This window comes from Denticeps clupeoides, chromosome 9 (genome assembly GCF_900700375.1).
Source record: "Denticeps clupeoides chromosome 9, fDenClu1.1, whole genome shotgun sequence".
Classification (NCBI taxonomy): Eukaryota; Metazoa; Chordata; class Actinopteri; order Clupeiformes; family Denticipitidae; genus Denticeps; species Denticeps clupeoides.
This window is the reverse complement of record NC_041715.1, coordinates 15,723,015-15,733,403: the sequence shown is the minus strand read 5'-3', so window position 1 is coordinate 15,733,403 and position 10,389 is coordinate 15,723,015. Positions and strand designations below refer to the sequence as shown.

The following is a 10,389-nucleotide window of genomic DNA, read 5'->3' as shown; positions in this document are numbered from 1 at the left end:
GTTTTACTTTACATTTTTAATAACACTTACATGTTTTACTCAGTGCCAGGATATCATTTCAGTTTTAGCAAAGTGCAAAATGTCAAACGAAACATACTTTAGTCAAATTAAACGGTAGATCTGATAGTTATTATTATTGCAACATCTATTCATTGTCATGTAAATGTGAACTGGTAGACAATGCATGTTGAATATGACAATGGTGCAGCTCTGCAGACCGTATTTAGCACATTTTCTGATGAATTTGGTGTCTTAATTTGTAGCATATAAGCGCCTTCGAAGCGTCGTTTTAAAAAGTTACTTAATTGCGCTTCTGCGCCAGCAGGGGGCGCGAGAAAACGCCGGCGGCAGGCGGGCACTTTCGGTTTCTCACTTCCGATGAGAAAAATTGAGAAAAATAAAAAGTTGGGTCGAGGACGGACGAGACGACTCCACATCGTCCACGGCGGACGCGGTAAGAGAAGAGGTGGAAACAAAAAAAATATATATCGATCTGACTTACTGTCTTGGCTGTCTGACTGGGCGATGAATTTAGACGATCTTCCGAAAACGTGAGCACTTAAAAAACTTACTCGTGTGCAAGTCTAGTTTTTTACTTCGCTATGTACGAAAAAACGAGTCAGTTTCCGATTCTGCCGCCAGAAAAGCACATGAAGGATTTTTAAAGGTATCGATACAACTGGTTATTATATAAGGATCCTATTAGTTCCTGTTTAAAATAATAAAAATGTATTTGTGCCGTTTCTTTAAAATCATAATGGCTGTTCTAAGGTTATTTATTGTCTTATTGACTATTGACTTATTGAATGTGGCTGTGCTCGGTTCGACTTCTGTCCTAGTGATGTGACGGTGTGTCTTAATAATCATAATATGGTTACTTAGCACTGAAGCATTTCAGTTTATCACTGTCTGGATATTCATTCATGAAAATGATTTGATTTATATAAAATCCATTTGAAGTTAGATCTGCCAGTGCACATGATCAGATGAGTATTTATAATATTAAAATAATCCATTCATTGGTGAACCCCAGATCTACGAGTGAAACATGGTCAGTGCTCAGTTCGAACGAAGGGATTCCATATCATTCCATGATTAAATGAGGATGCTGCTGTGTGTAGGCGATGGAATTCCAGAGGAGGCTGCTGCAGGTGGAACGCTTGCTGAGCGCGGAAGACGTGCAAGTGCTCGCGTTTCTGTGCACCGACCTTCTTTGTCGGGACCTGAGCTCTGTGGCATCAGCGAAGGAGCTCTTCTCCATGCTGATGGAACAGGACCTTTTGTCTGAAGACGACTGGGCCACGCTGACAGAACTGCTTCACATCAGCCAGCGGCCAGCTTTGGTGCGCCAGCTGGGACTCGGTGACCAAGGAACCCCAGTAGTATGCAAGATTAGCCCATATAGGTACTGGTTTTGTGGAACACACTCTCTGAGTTAAACAGAAAGAGGTGTAATTCTACTCAGTAGAGTTCAGTAGCTTGTTATATCATGTCATATATCATATTATATATCATTTTCCCTCCAAAATAACACCAATTCTGCATCTTGATGTTTCAGAAGACTTCTGTTCGAATTGTCAGAGAACATTACACACAGCGATCTCAAAAGCATGAAGTTTTTGCTATACAGAACTCTACCACGCTATAAACTACAAGACAACATGGTGAGTGACTGGTCTGCTACCTAAGTGAAATGGAAGTGATTGTCATTGTGAGACACTGCAGCAGAAAACACGGTGACACAATGAAATGTGTCCTTTGCTTTTAACCATCACCCTTGGTGAGCAGTGGGCAGCCATGACAGGCGCCAAGGGGGAGGCTGTCAAGTCTCTAAACGCTATGACAAAAGACACAACACAATTAATATTACCAATAATAATCTTGCTTTTCTGTATGAGATTGATACCCGAATTTACACCAAAAATATGAATTAGTGTGAAACGTGGCTCTGTCTCCTGTTTTTAGACAACCCTGCAACTTTTCCTGGAAATGGAGAAAGAGGACCATTTGAGTGTGGACAACTTACACACCCTGGAGAAAACCCTCAGAGACCTCAGACCGGACTTAGCTGGAAGAATAAATAACTTTATATCACAGAATGGTCTGTTGCGTTCCCCCTGCAACATTGTACATTTTTGTGCTGTAGCGTAATAATCTTTATTAATGCATCACAACGTTTTCTTCATTAGGGCTTATAAGCCAGGAGACAGCACCATCGAGCACATATTTCGAGACACAAGGGGTGGGAACAATCACAATGTGTCATTACCTGTCTGGTAATTATAATAATGGGAGGAGTTAATTTCTGACTTTCTTTTTCTAAGGGATCACCATTAAATCATACTTCAAAAGATGAAGGTAGAAATTATGTTTTAATATATGAATATATTGAATTTTGTGTTATTTTCTTATTACATTTTTTTGGGTTTGTTGTAGAGCTTATACCTCCTTCATACTTCATGTGTCAGGTACGTTTCTTGAGTTCATGTTAAACATCACTGTTCCTGAACTGCTGTATTTTCGGTGGCTTTATGTAACTGTTTTGTCTCCAGGAGACATCTTCTACACCCTTAATGGAGATGTCCCTGGAGAACACGGTAGAGACATTGACTGAAAGCCTGCAGAGCCTCAGTAGCGTAGAAGATGGTAAGGTCCGGTCCACCAGCTGTTCTGTCCTCAGTAGCGTAATATCTCAGTATATCTCAGTAGCGTAATATCTGAGAGTAACACAAGCTTGTTCCTGCTTCCCAGTGGAAAGCATCCATGGTGAATTTCGGTCAGGTCATGGAAACTGGAATGTTGAAGCGAATGCTCCCTCAAGCACCAAGGTAAGAGGCTGCCACTATTGGTGCCATACTAACTCGATCCAAGCATAGCATAGTGCTACAAAACAAGGAGTTATTCAGCAATTTTTTCTTAATTTCTGAAAATGTGTAAAATGTTTTTTTGATCATTTCTCTTTTATTGCAAATGTATATTGTTTATTGCAAATACTGCTCATCTGTCAGCTTGATTATTATTGTTCCAAAAATTCCCATAGAATCTTCTATTGTCGCTGTCCAACTCCTTCCCCATGACCTGATGGAATCACTCTTTATAGAATGCTGGATATGTCGAACTGTCATAATTTAAATGTGTTTTGTAATCTTTTTGAAGGACTTGCCAGTATATGAAATGAAGGGAGAGAAGAGAGGCATCTGCTTGATCATAAACAACTCAAAGTTTACAGACTTGAACCCCAGGAAAGGGACAGAAGTTGATGAGAGTAAGAGCATCACACTCCTTACACTCATTAGAACCCTCGCCTCGTGGGAAACATTGTTTAAAGGTCCCCTGACATGAAAATGTGACATTGTTTAATATTAATAATAATATTAATCCTCTAGCCTGGCTAGAAATGGTGGTAGGTGTGAAGAGTGCTTTTGTCATTCTGCATTCTGCTTCACTGTTCAGAGAACGGCAGCTCAGATGGTCGAATCTGGAATTTGTCCCCTAATTTCGTCACGAGGGGAATTTTTTATTCAGGAAAAAATGCAACATTGTGGTTGGTGAATGGTGTTGATGACGCTCTCCTTCTCGTCCCGCCTCTCTCCTCCTCATTACCATTTAATGCTACAGGCGCGTCCTGGGGAAAGTGTTCATGTCAGGGGAGCTTTAACGTACATGTCTGTGTTGCAGTGAGATTAATAGGTGTGTTCGAGTGGCTGGGCTTCACCGTGGAGATAGAGCGGGACCGCAAATGCTCAGACATCAAGAACGTGTTGGAGAAGATGCGCAGCAGAGACCACTCCGACATGGATTGCTTCGCATGCTGCGTGCTGAGCCACGGCCTGGAAGGCTTTGTCTATGGAGTGGATGAAGAATGTGTGAAACTCCGGGAGATCATGGAGCCTTTCTCAGGGCACAGATGCAGCTCCCTGGTGGGGAAGCCTAAGCTCTTCTTCGTCCAAGCGTGCCAGGGGACCAAAGAGCAGACGCCGGTTTTCCTCCAGTCGGATGGAACTGCTGCCTCCTCTATCTCCAATGACTCATGGGTGCCCAAGGACTCCATTCCTGATGATGCCGATTTCTTGCTGGGCATGGCCACCGTTCCAGATTACGCCTCTTTTCGGGACGTGTTGAAAGGAACATGGTACATTCAGTCCTTATGTGACAAATTACAGTTGCTGGTACCTCAGTAAGTAAATCATTATTTTTTTATGCTGCCATCCTGTTCATTCATATTTATTCATATCGACTTCTCAGTGCTTAATACCATGTTTCTGTTTACCTTTTTAACAGGAGAGTCGATTTGCTCTCAATTCTAACAGAAGTGAACAATGAAGTGAGCATGATGACAGACCAGCGTGGAGTGAAAAAGCAGATGCCACAGCCAGTCTTTTCTCTACGGAAGAAAGTCATCTTCCCTATTCCCAGTGGATCTCTACCAATGGAACAGAGCTGGAAAAGCTGTCCTGCAGATTGCTAGTCATAATTTAAGGTTTTACAGGTTTTCTGGTGTGCGTCATTTATAGACGATTGTAGATCAAGCTTTTAAATGGGCTGTTTGGTGGTGCAGAAGGAGGCCGAGATTCACATTCAGGCCCACGTTTGGACGCTCTCCGCATTGTCCACAGTTAAGCATAGGCAGTGCTGGTGTTTGATATGGACTTTTTAAATAAATGAAATTGCAGCAGCAAACTTAGAAATAATTAAACAACATTGGGTATGTAGCACTCCTCAGTCATGTGTTTTTGATATTTGATGAATATTATCAAGTTATGAGACACCACATTCACAGACCAGGATGTTATTATTCTGAAGATGAGTTGACCAATGTGTGTGTTTCCTGTCTTAAGCCTGCGGTTCCTGAAACACCGTACAAAACCAGGAATTACTTGAATATTGTGAAAAACAATGCGTAAATTATGCATTATTGTTGTAAAGTATGACTACACGTTTTGCATTTACAAATAAACATTTAATATTACGTCAATATGCTATCGATTTCGCTCGTTGTCCCTTTAAAATGACGTAGGTGAAATGCTTGAATGTGATTCGCTAACTGGAATGTCGATCAGTATCTGTTGCTGTTATTGGCCAGCAATAAGTCCAGAGATTCCAGCACTTTCCCCGTAAATGGGAAAGATCTGCACATCAGGACTAATGGAAGCGAATGCTGCGACTGAGTACTGTCAAGTGCACATTTCATTGTATTAAACTCGCTCTATAACATCTACTTAAAGTAGCTATTGTCGTGTGGACTGTAAAATATTCTCGCAGGATGCTAGCCATGTGTTTACGTGCATTAGCCGGGGCGCTAGCCGCCGCGTTCTTGCACACAGATCTTCACCAGCAGCTCCCCGAGGTTTAATATGAACCAGCGCCACGTCGTGCTCGTGTCAAGTTCTTGCACAAGTTCTGGATATTCTGTTTACAGGTGACGTGTAACGCACTTGTAATGTAGCGTTGTAGGTTTGCATTCACGTAATCAAGGTAAATAACGTGGAATAAACCGCTAGTGATGCGTGTTTCCTGTTAACTATGAAATCAAGGTAAATAACGTGGAATAATCCGCTAGTGACGCGCGTTTCCTGTTCATTTCATGTAATCAGTAAATAACATGGAGTAAACCACTAGTAACGTGCGTTTCCTGTTCAATCCATGTAATCAAGGTAAATAACGTGGAGTAAACCACTAGTAATGCATGTTATCTGTTAATTACATGTAATCAAGGTAAATAACGTGGAATAAACCGCTAGTGACGCGCATTTCCTGTTCATTTCATGTAATCAAGGTAAATAACGTGGAATAAACTGCTAGTGACGCACGTTTCCTGTTCATTTCATGTAATCAGTAAATAACAGGGTGCAAACCGCTAGTAACGCGTGTTACCTGTTAACTCCATGTAATCAGTAAATAACAGGGTGTAAACCGCTAGTAACGCGTGTTACCTGTTAACTTCATGTAATCAGTAAATAATGGTGTAAACCGCTAGTAACGCGTGTTACCTGTTAATTACATGTAATCAAGGTAAATAACGTGGAATAAACCGCTAGTGACGCACGTTTCCTGTTCATTTCATGTAATCAGTAAATAACAGGGTGCAAACCGCTAGTAACGCGTGTTACCTGTTAACTCCATGTAATCAGTAAATAACGGTGTAAACCGCTAGTAACGCACGTTTCCTGTTCATTCCATGTAATCAAGGTAAATAACGTGGAATAAACCGCTAGTAATGCGTGTTACCTGTTAATTACATGTAATCAAGGTAAATAACGTGGAATAAACCGCTAGTGACGCACGTTTCCTGTTCATTTCATGTAATCAGTAAATAACAGGGTGCAAACCGCTAGTAACGCGTGTTACCTGTTAACTCCATGTAATCAGTAAATAACAGGGTGTAAACCGCTAGTAACGCGTGTTACCTGTTAACTCCATGTAATCAGTAAATAACAGGGTGTAAACCGCTAGTAACGCGTGTTACCTGTTAACTTCATGTAATCAGTAAATAATGGTGTAAACCGCTAGTAACGCACGTTTCCTGTTCATTCCATGTAATCAAGGTAAATAACGTGGAGTAAACCACTAGTAATGCGTGTTATCTGTTAATTACATGTAATCAAGGTAAATAACGTGGAATAAACTGCTAGTGACGCACGTTTCCTGTTCATTTCATGTAATCAGTAAATAACAGGGTGTAAACCGCTAGTAACGCGTGTTACCTGTTAACTTCATGTAATCAGTAAATAACGGTGTAAACCGCTAGTAACGCACGTTTCCTGTTAATTACATGTAATCAAGGTAAATAACGTGGAATAAACCGCTAGTGACGCGCATTTCCTGTTCATTTCATGTAATCAAGGTAAATAACATGGAATAAACCGCTAGTGACGCGCATTTCCTGTTCATGCCATGTAATCAAAGTAAAAAACATGGAGTAAACCACTAGTAACGCGCGTTTCCTGTTGAAATCCTGCTCTGGCTGTGAAGCCTCCAGCCTCCTCAGATGGCGAACCCTGAAAAAACCCCCATTCAAATCTTACACGAGTACGGCACAAAAACCGACAGTCTTCCAGTCTACGAGCTGGAAAAGGCAGAGGGAACAGCCCACCAGCCCACTTTTATTTTTAATGTCACCGTAGGTGAGATCACCTGCACAGGTTTGTAGCATACTCTTAATCTCTGCAAGATTTCTTGAATAATACACTATGATATTGTATTATCATGTTACATTGTGTGTATTATACATACAGGTCAAGGATTCAGTAAAAAAGCAGCAAAGCACCGAGCTGCAGAGGCTGCGCTCAAATTGTTGCAAGTGGATTGTGGATCGCTGTAAGTATTGTGGCATGACCCCCTCAATAAGGTTCCCTGTCCTTGCATGACAACATGTCTTCATGACAACATTCTCAACAAAGAATGTGGAAGGTTGCCGGTTCGAATCCCAAGGGGTGGCACTGAGGTGCCACTGAGCAAAGTACCGTCCCCACACACTGCTCCCCGGGCGCCTGTCATGGCTGCCCACTGCAAACGAAGGGTAATGGGTTAAATGCAGAGGACACATTTGACTGTGTGCACTGGGTACTGTGCTGTGGTGTTTCACATGTGACACGTAGCACCCACAACTGTACAGTTAGGATTTACAAGTCAACAAAAGGAACCCACGTAGTAAATACTATGACCTAGTGTCCTTTGGGAATGAACTTGGCTGTGATGTGGTAGGAGCGAGAATGAGCAGCTGTGCCATAGATTATGGTCTTGACTTTGTATTTTTCCTGCAGCGCGCACATTGAAACCGAGAATAATGGATTGTCTGAGACGAGCGACCAGCCCAACTCTGTTGGAATTCTCCAGGTGAATGTCATACTGCTGTGCTTTGTGTGCCTTGTTCAGGTTTTGTGCCACAGTTAGCGTGAGTATTTACATAATTCCTGTTTGATATTTTGTAGGAGCTGGCATTACAGAGGGCGTGGCATCTTCCTGAGTACATAGTGGTGATGGAGACAGGCCCTGTCCATAGGAGGCAGTTCACTGTTACCTGTAGATTGGAAAGCCTCAGTGAGACAGGTGCACTGTGGGTATTTGTGTCCCTAAACTGACATTCGCTGTGCTGGTAAAATGAAATAATTGTTTCAAAATTAATTTAAGGTACCGGAAATTCAAAAAAGACGGCCAAGAAAAATGCCGCTGAGAGGATTCTGGCTAAACTTCAAACACTGTCAGGGTCCACTGAGATCACATGGGTATGTGCTTTTTTCATTCATTTGTAATTAAGAATTATTTAGAAATCAGAGAACTTTAGAACATGTTTTGTCTGCAGACACCAAAGCCCAGGGTTTATTTGGAAAATCTACGCAATTCAACACAGGAGAAGGTATCCCTGCTCCGGACGTGTCCTCTCAGCATTCCCAATACAGACTATGTGCAGATGATGGCAGACTTGTCTCAGGAGCAGGGGTTTGATGTGACTTATTACAATGTTGGTGAGTTTTGTGCATCCCAGCCTCATCGCAACACGTTTGAAATGTTCTAGTTCAGCTCTTTTTAACTCCACTTTCTAACTCCAATTTGGCAGATGAGCTGACCGTCAACGGGCAGTACCAGTGTCTAGCAGAGATGTCTACTCAGCCAGTCACAGTATACCACGGCACCGGCATCTCCCGCAGCAATGCGTACAATGACGCAGCACACAGTGCACTCCAGTATATCAAAATCATGGCTTCCATGAAATAGAACTAGTTATATTTAATTGGATTTCTTTTTGCAGCGTATCTACAGCGGCATCCAAAAGTTTGTGCACCTGACCTTTACTAAAGATAACTGTGAACATGCCATAGCTCAGCAAGGTGAATTAGGTCTGGGACCTTGTTCAAATATTGGCTTGAGAAAGCAAATGTATCGGGGTGTCCAAACTTTTGCATTTCTTCACTCTACAATTCTAGAAACAAACACACAGAAAATAAATGTCTAACTTTGTCTTCTGCTTTAGGAGCACGCAACTGAACATGTGTTTATTATAATACAATATATATTTATTTTTATGTACATGCCTTTCCTTGTACTTTGTGGACTTAATATTAAGTCAGTGCTACCAGTGGCAAATATGACAGACCTACTATCATATTTGCTCATTTGGAAAAAAACGCTGCAACGTATAGAACAGCCTTTTTTTTATGTGAAGTGTAATTGATTAAAACATCACACTGTCTGCTGTAAGGTGTTTTTTTTTCTAGTCTGAGAACAAATTACAATGAAACAATACCAGACACCCAATTGCGTATAAAATTACACCAGTTAGGTTATATGTGAGGAACACAGGAATGCTGATGCCTGTTGTTGTGCGATATTGTCCTTCCCAGGATTCCTCTCAGCCAATCAGAAATATCAAAATATCAAAAAAATAAATAAATTGCAATCCTTCCCCATTCCAGAACTGAAATAAGACAACACAGATATTTCTTAAGGATTGTTTTTTTTATTAGAACAAGCACTATGTAGCAGCCGTGTACAGTGTCCATGGAGAGATATGTTCTTTTACAATTGCACTTCTTCAGAGGGAACCCATCATCAAATGGATTTATGTAACTGAGCTCAACTCAACACACTGTGGTAGTGAAAATCTTAAGAGAAAGAAAAAGAAAAAAAAAGCATAAAAGAACATTTATAAGGCATTAGCGACATTCATTGGCAGGCTATGTCATTTATACATGCAGAGTTAATAAATATTACAATGGATGAGACCAATTCCAAAGTAAAAAAAAAAATCAGGTCCATTATTTACAGTCCCCCATTACTTGTACTTTTGAGTAACAAATGTTAATCAAAAATAATAATCAAATTAATCAAAATTGTGTGTCTCTTTTGTTGGAGGTTAAAGAAAGTCTGCAAGTCAAAGTATCAAGACAGCCTGTCTACAGAAACTATTTCAAGCTATCAAACCCCTACATTAGAATTACTGTCCCAATCGGGGCAGTGGGTGGCCTAGCGGGTAAGGAAACAGACCCGTAATTGGAAGGTTGCCAGTTGGAATCCACTGAACAAAGCACCGTCCCCACACACTGCTCCCCAGGCGCCTGTCATGGCTGCCCACTGCTCACCAAGGGTGATGGTTAAAAGCAGAGGACACATTTCACTGTGTGCTGTGCTGTGGTGTGTCACATGTGACAACTAGTCATTTTCACTTAACTCTCAGTCCATAACTGGTCCCTCGCCACTCTGTACCTCACTGGCCTTCACTGGTCAAAGTCTCCTGCAATTTTTTTCTTATTGATGCCTGAACTCCATGATATTCTACACTGATGACAGGTTATACATTTTATGTATTTTATTATTTTGCATGATGTAAGTGGTTTTAGCTTTTGGGTCAGTTGAACACTGCATGAATAAAGAACTGCGGTCTCCACATTG

The 10,389-nt window shown here is 41.3% G+C and overlaps 2 protein-coding genes across 7 annotated transcripts; both read left to right on the top strand.

Annotated features, from left to right (window-relative positions):
• The first annotated feature begins 331 nt into the window (after window positions 1–331).
• Window positions 332–4,975, top strand: casp10 (caspase 10, apoptosis-related cysteine peptidase). Of its 4 annotated transcripts, XM_028991335.1 has the most exons (12): window positions 332–454; window positions 1,122–1,405; window positions 1,559–1,664; window positions 1,966–2,101; window positions 2,190–2,242; window positions 2,325–2,358; window positions 2,437–2,468; window positions 2,553–2,646; window positions 2,752–2,828; window positions 3,157–3,265; window positions 3,679–4,177; window positions 4,282–4,975. In XM_028991335.1, the coding sequence occupies exons 2-12, from the start codon at window positions 1,125–1,127 to the stop codon at window positions 4,466–4,468; spliced, it is 1,608 nt and encodes a 535-aa protein (XP_028847168.1). In that variant the 5' UTR covers window positions 332–454; window positions 1,122–1,124; the 3' UTR covers window positions 4,469–4,975. The 4 variants fall into 4 exon arrangements, with proteins under 4 accessions (XP_028847168.1, XP_028847167.1, XP_028847165.1 ...); XM_028991334.1 differs by having other exon boundaries at window positions 1,562–1,664; window positions 2,325–2,468; XM_028991332.1 differs by having other exon boundaries at window positions 2,325–2,468.
• A 107-nt stretch (window positions 4,976–5,082) lies between these two features.
• prkra (protein kinase, interferon-inducible double stranded RNA dependent activator) lies at window positions 5,083–9,190 on the top strand. Of its 3 annotated transcripts, none has more exons than XM_028992147.1 (8): window positions 5,083–5,168; window positions 6,973–7,142; window positions 7,236–7,317; window positions 7,764–7,836; window positions 7,932–8,049; window positions 8,131–8,225; window positions 8,303–8,465; window positions 8,558–9,190. In XM_028992147.1, exons 1-8 carry the CDS (start codon window positions 5,119–5,121, stop codon window positions 8,713–8,715), a joined length of 909 nt encoding a protein of 302 aa, XP_028847980.1. In that variant the 5' UTR covers window positions 5,083–5,118; the 3' UTR covers window positions 8,716–9,190. The 3 variants fall into 3 exon arrangements, with proteins under 3 accessions (XP_028847980.1, XP_028847979.1, XP_028847981.1); XM_028992146.1 differs by having other exon boundaries at window positions 5,086–5,419; XM_028992148.1 differs by lacking the exon at window positions 5,083–5,168 and adding an exon at window positions 5,343–5,475.
• The last annotated feature ends 1,199 nt before the right edge of the window (window positions 9,191–10,389 follow it).

Excerpts from the sequence above, each read along its gene's own strand:
- casp10 (XM_028991332.1), top strand. The coding sequence starts at position 1,125 with ATGGAATTCCAGAGGAGGCTGCTGCAGGTGGAACGCTTGCTGAGCGCG. Across the intron at positions 3,266-3,678 it reads AGGGACAGAAGTTGATGAGA|TGAGATTAATAGGTGTGTTC; the intron begins GTAAGAGCATCA and ends TCTGTGTTGCAG. Across the intron at positions 4,178-4,281 it reads TTACAGTTGCTGGTACCTCA|GAGAGTCGATTTGCTCTCAA; the intron begins GTAAGTAAATCA and ends CCTTTTTAACAG.
- prkra (XM_028992146.1), top strand. The coding sequence starts at position 5,355 with ATGAACCAGCGCCACGTCGTGCTCGTGTCAAGTTCTTGCACAAGTTCT. Across the intron at positions 8,226-8,302 it reads GGTCCACTGAGATCACATGG|ACACCAAAGCCCAGGGTTTA; the intron begins GTATGTGCTTTT and ends TTTTGTCTGCAG. Across the intron at positions 8,466-8,557 it reads TGTGACTTATTACAATGTTG|ATGAGCTGACCGTCAACGGG; the intron begins GTGAGTTTTGTG and ends CCAATTTGGCAG.